Source organism: Lampetra planeri, unplaced genomic scaffold, assembly GCF_965212315.1.
Source record: "Lampetra planeri unplaced genomic scaffold, kcLamPlan1.2.h2 scaffold_658, whole genome shotgun sequence".
Lineage (NCBI taxonomy): Eukaryota > Metazoa > Chordata > Hyperoartia > Petromyzontiformes > Petromyzontidae > Lampetra > Lampetra planeri.
In genome coordinates this window covers 4,476-28,517 of record NW_027615481.1, presented here as the reverse complement: position 1 = coordinate 28,517, position 24,042 = coordinate 4,476, and the positions used below count along the sequence as shown (strand labels likewise).

General features: G+C 42.6%; 1 protein-coding gene across 1 annotated transcript; it reads left to right on the top strand.

Annotated features, from left to right (window-relative positions):
* Window positions 1–9,221: 9,221 nt before the first annotated feature.
* On the top strand, window positions 9,222–23,310 carry LOC144741682 (serine-rich coiled-coil domain-containing protein 2-like; the record flags this gene model as incomplete). Its single annotated transcript, XM_078624190.1, is given in 11 exon segments — window positions 9,222–9,298; window positions 9,300–9,479; window positions 9,592–9,626; window positions 9,715–10,035; window positions 10,451–10,648; window positions 10,734–10,945; window positions 18,906–18,990; window positions 21,655–21,745; window positions 21,828–21,999; window positions 23,019–23,087; window positions 23,194–23,310. Coding segments are annotated over 11 exon segments (1,557 nt in total), but the record flags the coding sequence as incomplete, so codon positions are not given.
* Between the last annotated feature and the right edge of the window lie 732 nt (window positions 23,311–24,042).

Below are 24,042 nucleotides of genomic sequence, written 5' to 3'. Positions count from 1 at the left end.
GATGTGACTGGACCCAGCTGCACTGGCACTCCCCTTTAAGACCTTTAAATCTCATAAAATAATCCTTAAAGTCTGAGTCATGCAATCATTGTCGAAGTGGAGTCAGACATCGGACATGTTAATTTGTCTCACTTTCCATCCAAACTTCCCCTCACAGCACAGTCAAATGGTTTAAAGTTTGCTGTTGAATCCTGCTTCAGTCTGGCTACTTGTTGTGACCAGCTATATCTGCATGCAACCCTAAAAATAGATGTTTTGATGACTTGATTCCAGTGACCAGTTAGTTCTTGGGGTCTCTTATTACTCAGACACAGGCACATCGCCTCACCCTCAATGGCTAAACGCTAATTCTAAGCCCTGATTTCTACCTGTAAAATGTTCATCATGTTGTATTCATCGACTGTTTTGCTGTAGCACCTCTGTTGAGCCATCGACCTTATGTTCCCTGTTGAAAAGCAAAAACAAACAGCGCCTCAAATGTCACTCTGTGCTGTCGTTTACTTACTCAAACTGAATATTCAAATACATTTTGCATGGCAGGCTCATGTGACTTTTTATCTCTTTGTCGAGAATTAGAGCAGATACACAACAAACTGGGCAGATATTCTCTGATTTTTTTTCCTTTGTTCCTCCGGCTGCCATTGTTTTGAGGTTGTTAACAAAAGAGAATAAGAGATCATGCATGGAAAACATTAGGAGTGTGACTGGTGCCTGGTCAGTGTTCCATTTGTTCCCCTTACAAAGTACAGAAGAAGAAGAAAGCCTTTTATTGTCATTGTACTGATTAGAAACACAGCAGGATGTGTGTGAGTGCTGCTTGTGTAAAGTCGAGTAGATACAAAACAGATACAACAACCACATTCAGCATGTGTAGATCTTCCACCAATGTGATGAATAGTAAAGCAGGATGAAGGAGGAGTAAATAAATAGAATATGGTGTGTAACCGTTGTGAGGTCTTAGTCGAGACAGTTTAAGCAGCAATGAAGATAATATATTACACCCGTTTGGGTATATGACATGTACGCGTAAAACAGTGTGTGTAAGGGGGGTGATATTACAGAGTCAGTGTATTTCATGATTGGATCGGTTTGTTCTTTCCAGCCAGGTCAGAAATGACCTTGAATACCGCTCATTGTCAGTTTCATCAGTTGACCTGTTTAGCTCCAAAACGCTGTGACAAAATTTGGACACAAAAGGTGGATGGGTTGATGGACGTTAACCACCAACTGTGACCTGATTTGGTGTGTGTGGAGGCCTTGTTCTCACTGGCCCTCATGTGAACTGGTTACTGTACTAAAAAATCTGCTGCCTGACAAAAAGTTGTAGCTGCGGAAAGATGGAAAGGAAAAGGGGGAAGCTGGGCAGAAAGGAAGCTGACCTCATGGCCTTAATATATGGTCATATTCTATTGTTCTTTTTTTACTCCAAGAAGATAGGCAGGAGTCAGGCTGCTTGCAGATTTTAATGACTTTGCTGACATTGACTGACAGCTGCAGTGTTGCCTGGCAACACCTGACAGTTGCAGTCAATGTGATAATTACATGTGGCAGCAATCTGCCCATCAATCATTTCATGTCTATGAGGAAAAGACACTGATGTTACAATGTATAGTATATCACACAAACACTAATGAACCCAGTGAAAAGGCAGAGAACTGATTATAGTGAGTGTGTGAACATGTGGGCTGCTGTAACTGACACTTCCCATCACAGACTCTATGAAAGGACACAAGCAGAATCATTCTCATGGCTGAGTCATACGTTCACAGTATGATAGCCATATGTTTGTGGACCGTCACATGTTTAAGATGAACTTTTCCCTAACATAACAACGTATGCTTGTTCAAATGTTCAATTCAAGTCCTTATATTCATTCTACATCATGAAACGGTCAAACGTTAAGTCCAAACAGACATCAGCCAGGATGATACTGGTCAGTGGAAACATGGTTTTTCCATCCTGGTCTCAGCAAACATGGTTTGCTCGGAGAAATGAAAGAAAAAAGTGTCATAGCTGGATGTGATGATGCACCAACATATGTCAAGATTGATGAATTCAAAGAATTCTGTTCTGTAAATACCCCTCCATGTGTAAAATGTACAGCTTCAGCACATCCTTCCGTTTGAATCTCACAGTTCTGTTGATGATGAGGCACTGGATTAGACTCCCTTCTGCAGTTTATCACATCTCAGACACTTCACTTATGAACAGGAAATAGTTGAAACCAACCATGAAATGAGTAGTGGAAATTGAATTTACTCTGATGATTTACATGGACTTTGTGTGAGTGCCCAGGCAGGATCGATTATCCCCTCTGGAGACCTCATGCCATCGCTGCCAAAACTGCGACTCCAGCTCGTTGATACATTTTCCAGGGGCCAAATATCATATATACACACACATTTGGGCCAGTCCAATGTTCACCCGACTCTAAACCCCTCACCCACTACTCATTCACCCTCAAAATGAAGCCACAAGGGGCAGGGCCCTAAAATCATCCCTAGGAATTGGAACACCACTTGCTACATCACTGCCTAGTTTGCTTTGGGCACACAAACTACTGATAGTTTGTACATACAGCACATAGTAGATATAAAGACATGTGTAAAATTAATGTTCTGTTATGTGGGTTTTTGTTTGGTAAATGCAATCTCAGAAATGTATTTTATATTCATTTGATCGGTAATTATGCTTTTGCAGCGTACTTCTTCTTTGTGAAGTTGTCTTCATTTGAAGTCCTATACCTGATAAGGTTACTGACTTGATCCGGAGTCCTGGAATCAAATGTGTGATTAGTGAAAGGGATAAATGTCGTTTGCTTGCTACCATAACTTTGTCATAGCTGACGTTAACATTAGTTAGCGACTGGGACTTGGGAGCAGCCGGAGTTCTTCTGCTAGCTAGCTAATGCTTGTTATGAAGTAACATGGACAACGTTACTTGCTACCTTATTATCATAATAATGTGAACTCTACGACAAAAACTGCCAGAAAGATGAGAGCTAACGAGTAATGTTCAGGTCACGGTAATGTTTCCTAGCTGACAACACATGTTGCATCTCTAAAACACTTACTACAAAATGTTTGGGGGTCGTTATTGTTGGTTGATTCAGCATGCAAATTCTGATATAAAGCATCGCTCGGCAAGTCAGCATCTGAAGGGCTAGATTCATACTGCCTATGCCTCGTTATGTAAAAAGGATTGGGAAAACCACTACCCTCACAGAACACACAAAATGTCGGGGTAGGGCTAAAAAGACTTCATAAGCTGACTCACTGTTTGTTTGTTTGTTTATATGCTCATTGTCTGTGCATGCAACACCTATTGCAGGTCTGTCCGTCCCAGGAGGGGGATCCCCTCTTTCTGTGGTCCTCCCTGAGGTTTCTGCCTCTTTTTCCCCTGTTATAATGTTTTTTTGGGCAGTTTTTCCTCACCCTGACTGAGGGTTTAGGGACAGAGGGTGTAGCAATGTGCGGACTGTAAAGTCCATCAAGACAATTGTAAATTGTGATGTTGGGCTATACAAATAAATTGAATTGAAATTGAATTGAAAAGGAGGATTCATCTAAGTCACACATTAAGAAAAAACAAGGAGTTTGGCACAGATACTGGCATGACCTCCATTTCTCAACCGGGCTGTGCAAAAGCTGACCTACAAGGTTGTTCTTCTGACAAACCCTGATGTGGGCACCATGCTGCATGCTGGAGAAAAAACAGGCAGGACATTGCTGTAACAATGTTGTATGATATGTCAAGGCCATGCCTCTAGTGTGGTGAGGATAGAGGGAAGACCTTGTTTAGGGAACGATTCTAGATGACTAGAAGTGACAAGTACTGTCAAACAGTCTGAACTCTGGCCTAGATTTCAGTCCAGTCCTGACTCTCCCGTCTAACTCCACCAAAAATAAAGCAGAAAACCAGTAAATAAATAAAAGACACCTTGTGATGGGATCACACCAGCTAGCAATGCTAGTCAACATGACAAACCCCCTCCTCAAACCTCAAAAGTATATCTCAACTGCACTTACATATTGGAAACAGACAGTGAAATGCTACTGCAGCATAGATCATACTTTTCATCATGATTCGTGTGATGATATAATGACTCATGAATTTCTCTCCATTCTTGGCCCCATCAGATATTAAAACACTCCCATAAAGACTGTATTCTCCACCCACAAACCCATCAGATCACACTGGTTTGTGTTTTCACCAAGACAGTTCATCGACTTCACACAGAAATCCCGAAACGAGTCATATGGTTTATGTCCTAATGTCAACCATAACAAGTAAATCACGTATTCTATCAAGTGTTCTGCATGATATGTAATAACTAGAAAAGTCTCTCGATGAGATATTTTGATGTGGTTCTGCCTTCACTGTCAACCGTCTTGTCTTTTGGTTTCCTGCCTACTTGCTTTCATTTGAGATGGAAACTAATGCACGTGCTCTTTGGACTAGTGTCTTGTAATGACTGACTGATGACAGTTCTGGGATGAGACATCATCACAATCTCATCAGGTAGTATATTCAGATACGTTTGATGTGGTGTTTGTGGTGGTCTCCACTTTCTCCATTTGTCCTGTAATTGGTTTGCTCTCCAGCTCTCTTTCATTTGATCTACCAGTTTTACCAAATCATCTTTGGTACCTCATTGGATTAGCATCACTTAGCATCAGTGCATCTTAGCCCAGTATTACTTTCACTCAATACACATTAGCCTAGCGTCACTGCTGTTCTCATCCCTTTTTCCTTCTATTAGCCTGCTCCTAATGCCCCTCTTAATCTCTCCAGGGAGAGAAGCCCCCCTTGTCCAGATGACTGGCCTAGTTATATTACTCCCGCTGAGAAGCCGGCTTCAGTCAATAGATGGAAATGAAGCTGGTTCGGACTCAGCAGAAGAAGGAAATATTAAGCTGTGCTGGATTACCCTGCTGTGTGTATGTATGACTTTGAATGTAAACAGATCATTTCTTGCATTAGATGCTTAAATATTCAGAATATATTTCCCACTGGATGTGTTTTCTGTGGAAACCTGTCTCAGAGACAAGCCTCTAACTGCTCTGACATGTACTTGTCTGGGTTGATCCAAACAAAATGTCCTTGTGACTTAAACAGAACCAGCTATTCAGACAGCTGATCCCTTTAATGGATTGGTTCTACCCGATCAAAGACAGATTTATTAAAGGGTAACTAACCCCGACTGTCTGGGCTTGACAAATGCAGATAATTGGGCGGAGTTGAGGGAGCATGAGGGAGGGAGGGGCGGGGCGGTGCAGGGCGATTGGCAGGGCAAATGGGATGAGGAGGGGGGCAGGGTGAAGATTAAAAAAACAAACCAAAATTATACCTCTGATTCAACCCCTGACAAGCTATGATGCGTGGCCCACTCAGAAAGTAGATGTCTCTGTGTCTTCCACCTCATTGGAGGTGGAGGATTTTCTTTCCTCCAATCACGGTCCAGAGGCCCGATCAGCTTGAGCTGTTACGGACAGCCAGCTCGTGCTGCGGAGGTAGCCGCCGATGACGGCGCAGGAGTGGATGGGAGATGATGAGTGGATTGGTAGTACCTGGATATTAGTGTTGAGGATTTTTGTGCAGCCGCTCACGCTTGATTTCTGGGTCCACTGGAAACAGGTGCAGGCCAGAGATGGCTCTACCAGCCGGGGTACGAAACACTGCCCCAACCATTCAGATTCAGGCAACTAGCTAAAAAAGCTAACTAACCCGAACACAAACAACTATCTAAAACACACAAAGTAGCCTAAAATACTATAAACACACTACTAACTGTAAACCTACACTAAAATACACTGTGCTAACTATACAATCTGACTAATTGCTCGCTATTCTCTCTGCTCTGAATACAACCTACTCTTGAGTTCGATAACGGTCTTTTCCCGTTATCGAACTAGAGAATCTTTTTATAGTAACTGGGAGCAGTAGGGGCTTGAGGGTGAAACCGTTGGTGGTCCACGTCAGTTACCATCAAATGCATTGTAGAGTGAATTTAGATGTAATAACCAGGTTTCAACCTGTAGATGGCACTTTTTTTTAGATGCCATTTTTTAACACAAAATGTAGATTTTAAACTACTACCACTACAATGTTAAGGAGTAAGACCATAAATCATAAAATGGACTAAAACCCCCCAGTTAAAAGAGTTTTCAGCTGAAAAAAGTGGTCTTGGGGATAAGTTATTTTTTAAGATGAACAGGAAGCTGTTGAAAAGAAGGAGGAGTTTTGGTCTGCCCTATCGCATAATTTTAGCTGACACAATCTGTTAAATGAGATTTTAAAATTGATAATTGGGTTATTCCATTACTCTAAGGTGTTTTATATATTTTATTAAACAAACTCTGTTTATGTGTTGTTCAAAATGTCTTTAACAATCTTAAGGCACCAGTAAGTGGCAGAGTGGCAAAAATCATGACCAAAACGAGAAATGTGATGAGATGGTCTAGCAGAGGCAGTAACAAAAGCAGATTACTTTGTAGTTGACTGAAGCAAGTGACACTTCATAGTGAATTTTTGCTGTCATGAAGTCCTGTGTGAAACACTCTTAAAGACATTTTAACGTATCAGCTCTTCTCTTTTGAATTGCGTTGGGAATACAATAATAATAGAACAATTCTCTCAATATAAGATAAGGATAAGACTTGAACAATTTACACCAAGATATTGTACTTCACTGCCAGTACCTAAATATACATAAAGTGCAGTGATAGGAAGCTATGAGGCATTGGGAGAGCGACAGACTGGCTTTGGGGGTAAACAGCAGGATAGAGGGATTTGCTGGGTGTGGTAGGTGACCTCCATTCATGCATAGCCCCAGTGACCCAGTAGATAGTGACCCGAGGGATGTCAGGTCTGATCTGCATCCATCCTGTTACTCCTGAAGAATGCATGTCAGTGGAGTGTGTGTGCACGGCGGAATCTCTGCCAGAGGTGAAATGATCTTACGGATCTGACTGCTTTTTTTTTTTCCATCTCTGCCCGTCTGGGGTCAGAAGTGAAATGTGGTCCGAAAAAGCTCCATGGCAGTTTCCTTTCCCTGTAGAAAGCCCAGTAAGAAGAGATGTCCCTTTCCTGCTCATTTCACACAGAGCTTTTGTTTTGCAGGTGCAGCAGAAATCCTAATCTCAGCTATTTGTTTATTTAGCAGAATCTTATTGTATCTGCATTTTTTATTTACTGGGTGTCATCTGGGTCAAACCATAAACCATGGAAAGATTTGCAAATACAGTTGGTCGTACAGGGTGGACCTGGGCAGAAGTACCTTCATACCTGTGTTTTGTAAAACATGGACTATTTTCATATAATATCCGCACACAAGAAGTCTTGAGTTTCACATGCAGTGAGTGCAGAGAAGATTAGATTGATTAATGAAGGTTAAAGGACAGGCTTTCGACATGACGTCTGTGAAGCTGAGGGTGGGGGTGGGGATTCATGACAGCCCCTCAGATATGAGTGTGTGACAGATGGCCATCATGGTTTACTGCTCTACCTCTGAATATGTGTCAGTTAGTCAGAATCTTGGTTGTTTGTCTGCTTCTCTGTCCAATCTGTCTGCGATGATGACCGTTGCAGTGAATGTCCGTGTTATTTTTCTTTATATGTGCTGTGACATTAGTCTATTATTTTGTGAATTGTAAAAGTCAGATTCAACTGAAACAGAATATTTTTTGCCACTGGTACCAAAACAGCCTTTGTCCTGATACAGTGAGCTTATCATGATTAGATGTTAGTAGGCTAAAAACAAACCAGTGGAGTTAATATCTATCTGTAGTACAAACAATGTTGACAGATTTGTGGGGGGATGAATGTATGACCCACATAAACATATCTTTATCCATCACCAGTAGACGGTCAGGCAGTATGTGGTGTGAGGCGCCACTCTGGATATGAATGAAACTAGAGAAGCTCTGGGTCCATTGACTGTAGGACAAAACCTCGTCTGATTGTGACCTATTGAAAGAAAAGATCCACGGACGCCACCCCTCCCTGGGGCAAAAGAGCTTTGGTTGCCCTGCCTGCACACGCTGACCTGATTTTGAGTCGTGGGTGAGAGTATGTTTGTGTGTGTGTGTGTAGTCATGTGTGTTTATCAAGCAGATTAGAATGGTGGCATCGTAATGCACTCCTGTCCACAGTGAGTCTCTTTGATTGTCGAACACGTGTGTGTGTGGCACGTGGGAATGTGGGGCAGGGTCACACAGAGTATTTTCCAGAAATGGAGATCGACACTGTGGCACAAAGGGGGATCCCACCTTCAATCTTTAGAAGATTTGTGCTTCAGTGTCTGTTGTCACAGAGGAGGAACTGCTCTGCTAGTTGGGTGCAGAAACAAAAGCATTTTCTTAAAGATGAAGGAGTAGTTATACAGTCCATTTCTGCTCTGCTGTCCATTTCTGCTCCATTTCTGTATCTACAACTTTTCAGTTCATAGTCGACCTGCATTAACCAGATGAATATAACATGCAGGTGCACCAACTACCACACGTCCACTTGTTTATATAACTGATTGAGCAGCTTACAATGGGTATAAGGAAACAATACTCCATTGGCTTTTCGTGATGCACATCCTGCCTTCATTATGACATGATGCTGGTCACCTTCCCAGTGTTCTGTTTTCTCGTATCCCAGAAAGCCTTGTGTCCGTTGGCCGTTTACCCGACATGTTTGTGCCATATTCTCCAAAACCCAAAACCCAGGAAAGCTACTAACTGGTCATTTCCTGTGTGAAACTATTGTCCATTTTGTTTCCTCAACTTCCCAGAAATATCCTACTGTATTAGTTATAGTAGTAGTTAGGTGTTGTGGTTATTACACCATGTGCTAGCTGCATGATGACACACTTCACACACAGATTTGAGGCTGACTTACCATGACAAAGCCCCAAGTCACCTTAGCGAAGTTCCTAATTTAACGCACAGCCAATGCAATGCAGCCAATGCAACGGGTGGTTGCACTCTTCCAGTATCGTTCATTTTCACTACAGATCATTTTGTTACTCTTTAAGATAACATGCATCCACCTTAATCAATACATTGTTATGGGAGCAAATACTGATTATCAAACCGCTACAAAACAGGTTCTGAATGAAAGAATCTGCAAACCTATTTCAGTGTAATAAAATGAAATGAATCGCTTCAGTCATCTCTTTTGCCTTTTCCAGTTGTGCGTGAGTCCATGCTCCTCCATGCCTTTGTTGGCATCTAATGGAAGAAAAAGCATCCATCAAGTCTGCCATGGTATCAAGACTGCCTAAGTTTGGTGGGCGTTCCGCAAGTGGGTCCGGCCCCCTCATCCAATGGGTCGCCACAGACAAACTCCCCTAGCCAGGATGGCAAGACGGCTTCTCCAGGCTCGCGCCCCAATGGTCTGATGCGAGCCTCTCCTTTTTCCCGGAAATGGAAGAGGGATGAAGGGACAACCATTTCCAGCCCCACCAATACCAGCAGCCCCGGGGATGGGAGGTGAAGATAAGGGTGCACAAATGCTTCCCTCTCTGACAAAGGAGGTTAAGAGTGCTTCTCCAGGGACACCCATAATGCGGAGGTCAGGTTCTATGATGGTGGCTGTCTCTAGCCCGAAGGCCATCCCCAAGCAATCATCCAAGATGAGTCCCAAAGTAGGAGCTCAAAGCCCACTCACTGGAAGCACCAAAATGAGCCATGGTGCAACTGGTATTTCTGCTCGAACGGGGGTCAGAGTCGCGCCTTGCTCGTCCAAGGTTGGGCTCTGGCTCTCCCAGAAGCAACTCTCAAGATAGCCTTTCCCGGTCCAGTGAAAGCTTGAAGACTTTGGCCCTGGACAATATGGTGCGTTCAAACAGCTTTACTCACTTTAAGCAGATTCCCTCACCCAGCAACCAGCCTATGATCCGGTCCTTCTCTTTTAACCGGGCTGTGGAGCTGGCGAAGCCTCTGGCCAACACTCAGCTTCGGCCTCCACGGAGTAGTTTCCTCAAGCCTCCTCAGCTTAGCAATGGAAGAATGGGTTTAGGAATGGTAGGTCTGAACGGCCATGGAGGTACAGGAGGTCTAGGTGGAGGGATTGGAGGAACTCCACCAGCTGCCTCCTCTCACACAGGCTCAGTCCCCTCGACACCCTCAACACCCACTACTCCAAGTGCTCTGAAAAAGCCGCTGCTCCCCACCTGTGCCCTCACCAAGTCACTTGGAAACGGCTTCAGGCAAACTAGATCTGGGCAGGCCAGGCAGCAGAAGCCTATTTTTCCAAGTCGGGTGAAAGCGGATGTCAGACCCTTAACTGCCCCTGAATGTGGGGGGCTGTTGGGGATAGCAGTAGACATTGAGCCAACTGAAGAAAAAGGAGATTCTCCGAGTGACAGTGATGGAAGTGCTGGCGATGGAGGCATGAAAAAAGGGGAAAGAAGCAGTGTGATTGGGCAGAGCTCTGACCAGGCATCGGGTGGGACCCCTAGAGGACATGTCCTTATCCTCTGCCTCATCTGTAGAAAGAGGAGACACCAGTGAAGATTTTCTTGATGACTGTGAGAGTTTGGGAGATGTGTTCAGTGATGGTGACCAGCATGACAACAGGAGCACTGGCAGCAGTACTCAAAGACACCAACACAGCTTTCTCAGTGAGGCTGTCGACTGGGCCACTGGACATCTGACAAGTAAATAGAATCTATCCAGTTATTTCAACTCTTTTTGTCCCAGTTTGTCTCAGTTTTTAACTCTGTGTTTACATATCTGTCCCAGGGCATAAAGATGAAAGCCCCATGCAAGACTCCCAGGGGCCACTCATGATCTCTCCAGAGCAGGGGGATGCCTGTCAGGGTTCATCTTTGGAGCTGTCACCTTCCAACAGTTCTGGTGGAACATACATGTGGGATGAAGAGGGTCTAGAACCAATTGGTGGGCCTGGGACACATGGATGTGTCACTTATGATGACTCAGATCTCCAGAGCATGGTGAGTCCCTGTGATTCATTCCATTGACATATTTCCATTGATATAAAAGAAAAAGGTAGGTGGAAAATATTTTTTATAGTTATTTTTAGTTATATTTTAGTTATATTTTTACAGTTTAATATTTGATAACCATACGCAATGCTGCATAGAGTCATCTTGTCTTATCAGATTCTACTGTAGAGTATTTACAAACAAGAATTAGGATGGAGAGAATCCAACCTCTTCACGACAATACGGTCAGTATGGCTAAAAATCACCTAGAGCACAATTTTCTATCTGTAACTTTGGCTAAGGACATTCATTTTTAGAAGAAATGGGATCAAGTCCAAATACAGTTTTTAAAGTTTTTAAAGGAGCTGTGTCACACCTGTACAGAGAGTCTGAAGTCTGAAGTCTGCATTCATATTGCGCTCGATGTGCGTCTTTGGAGCCAAATATAGATTACCTTTAGGAACAGTGCATACTGACTGAATACATTTACTCCAGCTGAAACCTCTGTAGTGCATCCACTGTGCAGTCAGCTCACCTATTGCACTCCACTGTTATGATATATCTGGTTTGACCATGACAGTAGGTGATCGTTGCTTTTACAGTTTATTATTTTGAATATTTAACCGTTACCCCAAAATGCAGTAAACACATTAATTAAAAGGCATCAAAATACCTCCATGGTTACAACTCTTTCTGTTTTAGTATGACACACTGTACCTGCCTCATTCATCAGTCCACATCATAAGAATTGGTCTGCTTTCTTCCTGCAAGGAATGCTAACCAGGCCACCAACTGTGCTTTAATACCCCCTGTGGCCTTTGGTTCAATAGTACTGAGGCACCTGATCTCAGGAATGCATAAAGAGCTTAAAATAAGCCGGATTTGAAATTGTATAATAAGCCGTGTGTGTTTACTGCGATACCTTGTGACGCTGATGTTCTTAAAATTTGAGTCACTATAACATAAATGAATGGAGATCTACACAACATACTGCTACACACCCCTCTGCAATGTGCCACATACTTCTCTGGAACTCATGCAGAAAACTCTGCTCGAACCCTCTCAACACAGACACACACACACACACACACACACACACACACACTGGAACTGATAAAGTTATTGAAGATTGCTGATGTTTTGAAAAAGGAAGTTTACTTTTTCTATTTGAACTAAAGGTCATTTTTGAGTCACAGTATTTGACCTGCTGCTCCTATAATTGTTTGGTATCTGTTTGGTGGGAAGAATAAATATAAAGATAAATGTCAGAGCTGATGGTTGCAGTGTCTTCTTTTGCCAGAATATTCCTTACAGATATTTAACACTAATCTATAGGATGAGTAATGAAGTCATTTATTCATCTGAGTTATTCTCCTTTCTGGTGTCCAGCTGTATACTTTAATAGCTCTTTAAGAACCTTCTACACAACAAGCAGTCAGTCGATTTGGTTGGTCAACAAAAACTGAATTGGTGGATATTTTGGTGGTAAGCATAAGCATTCTGTGTCATATATGATAGTAAACTGGACAAAAGAAGCATAAACCTTTCGTGTCTGTGTTTTTCTATGTACAGGATGAGTCATTATTAATTGCGGTCATATACGGTATGTGGCACATACGGCACCAGAGCAAACAGAAGAGGACAGAGCCCGATGTGTCAGTTCTAGCACACGAGCCTTAGCTATGCACAGCAGATTAAGAGTGATGCAGCATGGTGTGACCTAGAAGAAAAGGGCAACATCTGGAAATACATTCAAATTAAACACTGTATCAGAAAAGGGCAATTTGCAGATGAGGCAAACCCAGTGAGGGACTTTCTGGACTTACCAGAGACAGGGCATACAGCAGCAGTGTTTTATTGAGACTTCAGCAGGCTGAATAAGGATATCTGCTGGACTCTGAAGAGAGATTTGGAATTTGAACTGAGTGAGGTGTAAACTCAGGAAAAATACATCAGGGAGGCTAGAGGGAAGTTTACTCACTACAAGCTAACACATACAGTAGGTTCTACTTCACCCCCTCTAGACTCCATAGGATGGTTTATTACCTGATTATCTGTGTTGGAAATGTGGTACACAGGGCAGGGACTGTCCTACATGATGTCCTACATCGGAATGTAGTCTGGTACAACCATTTTGGGTAAAAGTATTAGAACATCTAGGGAAGGCTCTGGAGATTGAGATCCCAGTCTCTCCAAGATTATGCTTACTCACAGGTAATCGGAGTGTCAAAACAATATTTTGCAGTCATAAAAGGGTCGGGACAGTCACAGCAGCCCGGATTATCCTCAGGTTATGGAAGAGTACATATCCACCAGACCATTGTAACCCCACCCAACGGAACTGTCTCTAAGTGTGAAATAATAAAAAATATATGATAAAAGAAAAAAAAAGAGGGATGCAGCACTTTTTTTAGGACTGTGTGTGTCACAGTTTGTGTGGTAGACTAAGTCACCTGGCATCATGAGGAATACTAACTGGACATTTCTGGTGTATTTCACCATCTAGTGGTCACCTAAAACCACCGGATTCTAGGTAAAATGTCTTGTCGGAACATTCAGTGGGTATGTAGTTAAGCTGTAGGAGATGTATTCTAGTGTCATCCATGAGAGGACTGAATATTAGAGAAGCAACAAACAACGTTCACATACCCTTGAGCAAACTCACACGACTGGTCCTCAGCTGTGAAAGTTAGTGTAGTCAGTAAGTAGGAAAGGTTACGGGGAGGGAGGCGACAAGGATGATTGGTCAGTTCACTGAGGAATCTGCCTGTGAGATTCAGGATTGAATTATTTGTTCAGAGGAAATGAACCCACTTAATGTAACTGTGCACGGTGCACTACGCTGTCCATCCCACCCATTTGCTGCCATTTCTTCACCATCTGTTTGTTTCTCCTCTCTTGTTGACTGAGTGGATAGTTCCTCACATTCAGCAGAAGGTTAATATTATGATATAATCCATTTTCAAACCATTATTATGTGCAGAGAGGATTTCTAGATATTCCTCCTGTATAGTCTATGCAGTTTGTGTTGCCAACACGTTGACAATTGGCTTTGCGTGGATATGCAGCAGGTTTTCTTGGCAGCATCTCTCTTAGTGTTGTATTGAGCCAGATTGCCCTGAATTTATAAAGACCAAAGGGAAAACCCTCTTACATCAGAATGCTTTTCTTTACAACATTTAGAACATTATTGGCTCAGGGAAGATTTACATTGCTACACTGCAGTCGTGGGCTCAGTCCACTTGGGGGCACTGTGCATCCTTAAACCCAGAGTGTGTGTTTGAGGTGTGTGTGTGCCCCAGTATTTTTCTGGCTACATCTGGCTCTATCTGCATTCATATGCCTCATTGCAAAATCACGGAGTGGGCTACCAGAGCTTATAATGACATTCCCATGATGCACCGAGCAGCTCAGCACAGTACCAGCTTCAGAAAATTGGCATTGTGAAATGGACGGCCACTTCTCACAGTGACTGTTAATGCGTCCCCCAGCCTCAGCACAATTCAGTGTCGAGTCATACACCAGAAACTGCCAAAAATGACCTAAGGTAGAAGGGGTGTTATTTAGCCAGGTGACACTCTGTCATTAATGGACATTGTAAGGCCTGAGGCACAAGAAGAAGGTTTGATGCATTCAGACGTTTACTTGGGGTGGACACAATAACAGCAACACCTGTTCAGTATGCTGCTATTCAGTGTGAAGCATCTGTGATACATAAATCCTCAGCGAGGATTATAAAACAACCTAGCTGCTGAGACCTTGTTTACTGGAAATTTTGCACTGTGTGTTGCATATTTCTGCACTTCCAGCTGTAATTAAGAGTTGACTTAGTCATAAAATGTGCGCTGAGCTCAAAGACATTTTCTGAAGAATTCCAATTCTGCTCACTTCTGTAAGACATTCCTATAATTAGAAGAATACATGATCCGCTGAAATACTTCTTTGCTGTGAAACACCTGAATTTCTCTCGTATAATTCTTGTTTCTCTTTGCTAAGCGTCTGTTTTTGCCTTCATCTCAGCTGCTTTTCTTTTACCTGACGAGCTTTGTCACATTTTGTCTGTCCCCCACCCCCACTGTTTCCTTTCAACTCCTCAGCCCATATTGTGTGGTCCTGTAATCTTTCTCTCTTTGACTTGTTTTTCCAACCTAGTATTCCTGATTTATTTATTTAAAGCTTTTGTGGAGCCCAGGATGAGACAGGTCAATTCATTAGTGTTTAAATGAGTGAGGTGCTTAAGCCTTTTGTCGGCAGAGTGCTCGGACGTTTATGCAACAACGCTCCCAGTGAACCGGCAGCATGCATTAATGAGGCTTAGAGCTCACCTCCTTTTGTTTGCCATTATTTTAAATTGATAGCGTCAGTCCTAAAGGTAACTAGGGCTCCATTGTGAAACACCTTTGGTGCATTCAGGGTTTACGTACAGCACATTTCAGTGCACAGTATCGCATTACGAAAAGGTGACGCAAAGAGAGGAACAGGATTTTCATTCTGACATTTAAAGTCTACACTTGAATAAATGAGGAGATGAAAGTCCGTTTCTGCTTGATGAGCCGACTCGTGTGTGTCACATTAGTGGATGGAAACATTGAAATTGTGGTAGAATTCAGTGGAAACGTATTTCATCACATTCATTCATCACAAAAGCCTTTTGACGTCTGTTTGCTGGTAAAATTGTAGTGCCTGGAAGGATCGCCCATACTACTGTCACTACCTGATAGGACTGCTTAGAATTCTGATCACAGTCGTGAGGAACAGCAGTGGTTTACTGCAGCTCATTAACACGTCGCCGTTTAGCAGCATGGTCTCCACCTGACGGGTGTGTTTGTGTGGTTCCGGTTGGCTGCTCACCGAGTTTTAACAGCAACAACAGATTTCTGCTCTTAAACTAATACGAAGAAAGCGAAGCGCTGTTCTAAACATAAACAGTTGAGGAAGAGTAGCTGTTTGACAGTTTTATTAGCACTGATCTTATCACTAGATTTGACTGATGCTCCTGAGGATGTTGGATGACTTTCCCTCCGCTGTGAACGCTCTGATCATGTTGCAGGGTGCAGACTGATGGAACACCTCAGGGTTTCAGAAATGTATTGAATGTCTGTCACTTCTTAATTGGTTCAAAGCTACTGGTCAGATGCATTTTAATGATGGATCAGCCTGTTTTCAGTCCGTTCTAACGGAAACCACCATTCACATCAGCAGCTGTTAGCGACAGAGGAAAGGAACAACTTCCTGTGACAGGCACATGCATGTGGGTCTAGGTCTAGTGGGTCTAGTTTCATTTTGCTCCAGTATTATGGAGTAGAGTTTGTGTGTGGATCACACAGGTGGTCTAGTCCACCATGATTGTCAAGCTGCTGTGTCCTGCCACTGTGAAATGTAATTTGTTCTCAAGCCACACACTCTTAAAGAATGACAGGAAGGGACTGTAGCTGGAAGGACGAGAATACCAGTAAAGTAGTGTGATGTTGAGTGGTTGAGTAATAATTTTACAGACTTCACACGGCTCATTGAAGTGCTGTGGGATAGTAAGTGGCTGTAGATTAGGCGGTGGAATGGGTTTCGCCAATAATCGCACACTCTGTGGTTTAATACTGCACACGTTGGACGGCAACATTAAGCTTCTTTGTACAGAAGTGAAATGAATATTTTGTAAAAATAGTTGGCGTTTTTATTGCAGTCCCCCCCCCCCCCCCCCAACAATCCCTGTAGCATCCATCAGACGACATTTACTTACTTCCTGGATATTATTTACTATTATTGTTATTTTTAAATCTTGAATGAATCCGCCATTGTTCCTCTGACCTGACAGTGTTGTGTTCATCAAAAGCAGAGCTGCTCTTCATGTGGAACACACAGCAAGCCTTTGAATGTACGATCAACACGGACCCTCCGCCCTTCCCCCACCCCTCAGTAAATGATTGAGCACATCTGTACGGGACGTTAATGTATGCAGAGGCTGCTGCTTTTATTATGTCTGGTGTATAGAGGGAATCAGTGCTGATACATTTGATACATTCTATTCATACATGTGATGTGTCTGATACCAGATGTATCAGCCTACAACAATAAACGACAGCTATTTGTTTTGAGCTTTGAGTGAATGGAAAATCAGATCTCCCAAATGTTTTGTGTACTTTGTGTATTGTTTGTTTGCTCCTCCAATCAAAGCACAACGTGCTCTGCCTGTGGACAAAACAAGACATTCAGGTGTTTTAGACGTCGTCATTTGACATTAATTTGTTTTTCTGGAATAATTATTGACATTTTTCACCCTTGTGTGGACCAAACAGCTAATCAGTTAATAAAGAAAATAATAGAATTGTTGATGATGAACGGTGTGATGTCTGTTCTTTTTTAAGAGATAAAAAAAAAAAAAAAAGAATAAACAGCTGTCTCATCCCTTGTATTAGAATCTCCATATTGAAGGGGGACAGAGCAACACGGTGAAGTGTGGAAGACAAAACCAAAAAACAGATCAGACTGCGGGTTTATTCTGTTTCCTTCAGCGGTTCTTCTTCATTAAGTCTGAAACACTGAGTAGCCGTCAGTTATCGTGCACATTAGATTTTCAATAATGTGTAATTTTATGCCTCTGTCTTCTAGTCAAAGCCCTGTCAATTTAGTTCATGAAGCACAAAATTGCCTTGAAAAATGTGGCTTTGAACTATCGATTCATTCCATTGCTTTTGAGTATGCTTTGAATTATTAGTAGACAGTGCTGTAGCAGGCAGGCGAACGGCATTTTTGTTTGACGTTGTCATGAGACTTTTTTGTAATTATTCTGTTTCATCAGTCATAAATGAATGCTACTGTTTCATAAGGCTGTTCCATTAACGGTGTCCTGATGTATGCCACTAAACTGTCTTCTTGCTGTTCCTCCAAACAGATGAAAGCACAATGTATTGTTGAGGAAGCAACAGAAAAAGTCTCAGCATTAAGAATAATGAAGAATATGCATTAAATGGCAGGAATACGTAATTAAATGCAATGGCTCATTCCTCTTTAGAGGTAGTTTTATGTGAGCCATTAGTACAGCTATGTCCTTTCTGAATGGACAAACACAGTGTTTCAGACATCTTAGCATTGCACTTTTCTTCTGTTTGGTTGTCTCATTCATTCATTCATTCATTCATTCATGTTATTTTGGAGATGTCCATGCTCTTTATTCTGCTCTCTACATCTTCCTTAACGCCTTGGTCAAAGTAAACATGAAGAATAACATGAAGTCCACAAGCAGTGGGATCAAATAAGGATTATGTCATATATTTCATAATTCTTTTTATATACATTTTGTGTATTTTGTCAAGTTCTGGTCACTTTCAAGTGTGATGCTGTGTTGTAAATGAATAGTAGTTGGATATATATCGTTTGTCTTCGATGTCAAGTGGATTCAAAGACATTTTCCCGACTGAAGGGACAAATGTAATATTTGACAATTTCATGTCACTGATGTCAAAGAGCAGCAATTTTAAATCTGTTTTATAATCTCTCTTACTGTTCATCTGACTTAATATCTGCACATCTTTTAATGACCGCTCCACATTTAACTAATAAGTAATTCAGTCCTGACATCCTGCTGGTGGTATTCTCATGAAGAAACACAGATGAGAACATTGAAAATGGTGCAGGTCGTGTCTGTGTGTCAGTAATGTAATCATTGTGTACAGTCACTGTGTCAGGTTGGTCAGATGTGATGGATTTCTGATGATCCCGTTGCACTGGCCTTTCTCCCTTTGTGTGGATGCTGCATGTATGTACTCGGAGTGTGACTGTGTGTATTTCCATGCTTTAATGCATATTTTTGTCCTGAATCCTGCTGTAAGTTGTAGAAGAAATCCCCCTTTTTTCCAGAGGCAAAATGGTGAAATGTCTCTAATGCACTGCTAATGTCCCTGTAATGTTCCTCTAATGTTCTGTAGAGCTCCACAAAGTCGTGACTGCCCCCTTTCATTATTGTGGTTCCTAGGATATCCTGAACAACCTGGACCCTCCGGGCTCTGGAGAGCTGGGTGATGATGACCTGATGCTTGATGTGGATCTTCCAGAGGATGGTGTGTATGGTTAGTGTGCGCACGCACACACACACACACACACACACACACACACACACACACACACACACACACACACACACACACACTCACTCGCATAGGCCAATGTGTTACAATCAGTGTCTCATTGCCTGGTCCATTATTTTCATCTGAGCTGAAATCACAAATGAATGCATCACCAAAGGTCTTAATTTACATTTCCAGGAATATTTCACTATGGCATGAATGGCTTGAATAAAACAAACCCTCCTTGGCCTTGGGTGAAAATTTCTCTCTTCTACATCCATTAAAGTCTTTCAATGGACACGTTCATCTCTATTATGTTAATATTTAGTCGCTGAAGAGTTATTTATATTCTTTAAATGACAACTGGACAGCTGAAATGTGTTGGGCAGATGTCTGATGGCGTTAAAACACACAGTTGCAAATGGGTGCAGCAGAGTATCCACAGTAGGAGCAGAGGGTATGTTTGATAGCCTTGAAAGCAGGAGTAGGATGATTAGTTTAATGTCTTTCTATTCCGCATTACACCCACTCCCACCATCACGCCTTATCTATTGTCTTCTCTGTGGCTTCTTTCTAATCACCCCGCTTTCACTTTGTAAATGTAATCAAGTATCAGTCTCATTAAAATGGAGTAAAATAGTGTATTTGTAGGTGTCAGAGGGAATCAGGGCATTGTAATAGTGTTGACAACCTCATTATAGATTCCTCAGATAATGTCACACATGTGAGAGGGGAGAATTGGGTTTTGAAATATTGACCTCATGAATATTATGAATTTTCAGTCCACCTCTTAGACCTGACTTGATGTGGAATGACTGGCTATAACAGTGCTTCCCTCAGCTAACTAATGTGACACTTTAAGGTCTTATGGATGGAAAATGCTTCTCTGGTTGGGTTTACTAGGGGACACCTTGCTGGATCTGGTGCAGAGGAATGTAGTCATGTACTAAATCATATCTCTGTGGCGTTTTTAACGTTGTGTTCCTGGTAAAACTGTTCCACACAGACATTCATTCAACTTTATGGTCATCGTGGAGGCTGTAGATGTGCTGCTGTTGAGTTTTATTCCGTTACACTGAGAGGTTTAATGAGTATGTGGCGTGACTTTCATAATATTAATTTTAGCAGTAAAACTGACCTTACAATGGAATCAGCGTGAATCTAAAACAAAAACTGAGACATATAATCCTCACATGGGTCTGATTTATGACATATTGGACTTCATTGTTGCGACTCTGGGTTCGCGTTACTCAGCTGACATTCTCAAGTCACAAGATACACCCTTCTCTTTCAGGAGAGAAAGGGAGAGGTATGTAAATTGCAGTGTCGTCCTCTCCTGCTCCTTTTTGGGAAGTGTCCGTATTTTTAGCTCTCTGTGTTATGGCGAGTTCCAGCGGAGGGAAAGTGAGACGGTCTGAAGAGTTGTCTCAGCCCACAAGGCCCTCAGACAGTTTGAGCGATTCTCACACCCGCCCTCTAGCCTCCCCTTCCTCCCTCCTGGAGTCACCCTGACAGCCACAGAACAGTAGAAGGGGTCTCATGTGGCAGTTTCATCCAGCTGTCGGGTCCCATGACGGGCGAGAGGCTCCACATTTCCCCCTTCTTCCAAGCTTGGACACAAACCAGTAACCTCAGTTGCTCTCTCGCCTCCACCACAGTCATCTTTCCCGGGTTCCAGTTCCCAGGGAGTTCCCAGAAAAACAAGCTTCACAACAAAAGAGAGCCAGGCAGGGTGGGATCGGAGATTGGCTTTCTTGCTCTGGCCCTTTATTTCTCGCCAGCTTGAATGGACGACGAGTGATTTCTCTCAAGCTTCTGTCTGACTTTCAGTGCCTTTATGGATCGTTCCCAAACTGGAATTGGTTAACATTTCTCCTCAGTTAGTATGACTTTTTTTGTGACGTGAAAAGGGAGTTTCAGAGATCCTGCAAGTTTCCTGGAATGTAGCCGTTGAGCATGAAGCCGTCTGTCTTCTCCAGTCTTATGTGCTACCACTCTGGGTAAAGTATATCTGCCTCTGTTTGCTGGCTTCTGTCTATCTGCCTTCATTTCTTTATCTTTCTTGGTCTTTCTCTCAGAGGACTCAGAGGACTGTGGCATATAGAAAGTAAATGCTACTTTTGATTTCCTGGGGGAGGTTGTGCTGTGTTAGTTATCAGTTTTGGTGCCGTCAGGGTTCATGTCTTGACTGTTTTCCATTGAGCATCACCAAATGCTTTGTCCTTTTGCCTCCTTGATAATGAAATGGCTGATCATCGACTATGTGTGTGTGTGTGTGTTTGCATTTGATGGTGGAGATAGCGGTGAGAAATAGAGAATGATACAGATCAAATTGTGATTTATATGCAGATGTTGTAGAGAAGAGCATTTGAAATATGCAGTGTATTATTCATGGCCGCCAAAGATAAAATATTGACTGATACTTGTGTGTCTTATCCTTGTTGTGAGTAAAGTCCAGAAACAGACAGAGGAAAAACACATTCTAGCCTCCTTTATGATACTTGTCACCCGAACCACAAACATGTCCCAGTTTCAGCAAAGTGTTTTGTCCAACTTTGATTTCTTTCTCATATATTGCATCCACAGGATAGCACAAGCAGATTTGTTTCTCTACCGTGGCTCCTCACACTTGTGTTTTTTTGTTTTGTTTTATTTCAGACACTGACAAAATGTCTCAAATTGAGCGCTCAGAGAGGGCCCGCTGGCAGGGACAGCACCGGAAGCACCGCCACTTCCACAGTGACAGCAGGTTGGTCGTGCTTTGAATAGTAAGTCACAGCTGTGGTAAACAGTTGGTAAATGTCAGTAAACGCCCTCTTTCCACTTCTTAGGGCTCGTTTCCACCAGCACTACGATAGTCTAAAGTCCCCAAAGGGGCCCGTCGGCTCCGAGGCCAAGCAGCATGGATTTACGCCAGTGCTGGATGAACTCACTATGGAACACATGACTGAGGACTGTAGCTCGCTCAAGACCCAGCTGCTCCGGCTGAAATCCTTACTGCAGGTCAGACCCACATAACAATGAGCTTGAATTATGCTGTCAATCTTCTTCTGTCTGTATGAGTGGTGTGACTTCAGTATGCCGGGATTGATATCTGCATTCCTCTGGACTTGTGGCAAGCTGATCACTTAGACCTCTGCCATATGTGTGTGTGTGTGTGTGTGTGTGTGTGTGTGTGTGTGTGTGTGTGTGTGTGTGTGTGTGTGTGTGCGGGGGGGGCTCATTCAGATGATGGTGACTGTGATGATGTCAGCTGTAAAAAAAACACACTGCCGTCCAAGCAATTCACAGAAAGACACAGAGCACTTAATGCTGCACACTCTGGAAAGTTTTAATTATGTTGAATGCCTCGACTCAATTTGCCCTCTGCAGCCGAGGGTGTGTGAGTGTAGGGGGAGCAGCGAGTGCCCAGACAGAGCCCAGTGAGTGGTTATCCATCCAGTGGCTATCAAACCAACAGCACCACAACGGGGCTCAATCCGTGTGAGATGGAGAGAGCAGTATTTGTGAGAGCGTTTCCCACAAGTCATGAAATAATAAATGGATTAAGGACCTAATGGATGTATCTGGTGCACGTGTGAAGCGACGTCAAACAGCAGTTTTTTGCTACTTATGCTAAACTGGTACGTGCCTCTGAGAAAAGAAAGAAAAAAGAAAATAACATGACTCTATTATTGCACTTAGACTTTGCCTAATGTCATAAGGGGACGCAAACCTGGAGTCAATTTAAAATTACAACCATTATAAGGACAGTGGATTTGGTTTATTTCCCCCAAAAGAGGACATTATTCTACTTTGTGCAGGAGATATATTGAATGTGAAAAACACACTCAGCAACTCTGCCTCAGGTATCCAACATTGGGGCTGACAGCTCAGGGTCAGCCGAGTCTGTGTGCTAAGGAGTAAAATTATTCCACCTCACAGCGAAATGCAGCTCTTCAGGCATGCCTAAGGCAGTTGTCATTGATCCTGCTCAATGTTTACTGTTTTGTGTGTGTGTGTGTGTGTGTGTGTGTTTCCAGCTTGAGGATACAAACTCTCCAGCAGATGTTGCTGAGGAGATAGAGGACAACAGCAGTACTGCATCCCAGGTAAGAGGGTTTACGTACAAATATATATCATTGTTTTATTTTCTCTTAAATTCCAACTGAAGTAGTATTCTACCTCACAGAGAACTGTTTGTGTGCATGTTGTCAGGTAGAGGAGCTGATTAAGGAAGTGCAGGAGCTCAGGGAAGAACTGAGGAGTCGAGACAAGACCATTGTTCAGCTCACATTGCAGTGTCAACAACTACAACATCAGCGGGAACAAATGGTGAGTTCACATACACCGCCGCTTCAGATACACCGCCGTTTTTTTGTCCAGGGAATACATTTCCTGTCTCCCTGCTCAAACATTAATCTGACCGTTTGTTTTATATACAGTTCCAAAAAAGTATAAGAACCCCTTGAAATGATGTAGTTTTGTGCATTAGTTGGTCATCTGGTGATGTGACTAAGAACAGCCGAAGAAGTTCTGACGGGCCAAAACTCATCCTGAGCATGGAAGACTGATTAGTAGCTCACACCAACACCTGGCTGAGGTTATTGGTGCCAAAGGAGGTTCAACCACTTATTAAATCCAGGGTCCACTTGCTTTTTCAGCAGCACTGTGAGTGTTTAATGGCTGTGTTCAATAATGACTTTAATTAAATATTAGAATAGTTTGTGTGCTGTTAGTCTGTACTTGTGATTCTGATGCAGTGAATGAATGCCGAAAACTAGATCATTTTTCCTTTTCTGCAGATGTTGAGATGTTGGTGTGAGAGTTCTATGTGTTCTGTGTGTTCCATCACTGAGTGGAGGGACAGTTTGTGCATAAAATAAACTGGGCTCATGGGAATTCTATGACAAAGGCACCTCGTATGCTTAGACTATGGTCTGAAAGGAAAATAATCCACTAATGAAGTACAGTAGATACAAAGTGAAACCACTGCAGCTGATTCCACCTGGAGCTGGCCAACAAGAAAACCAGAGTACACATTAGCCAGTGGGTTGTTAAATTACA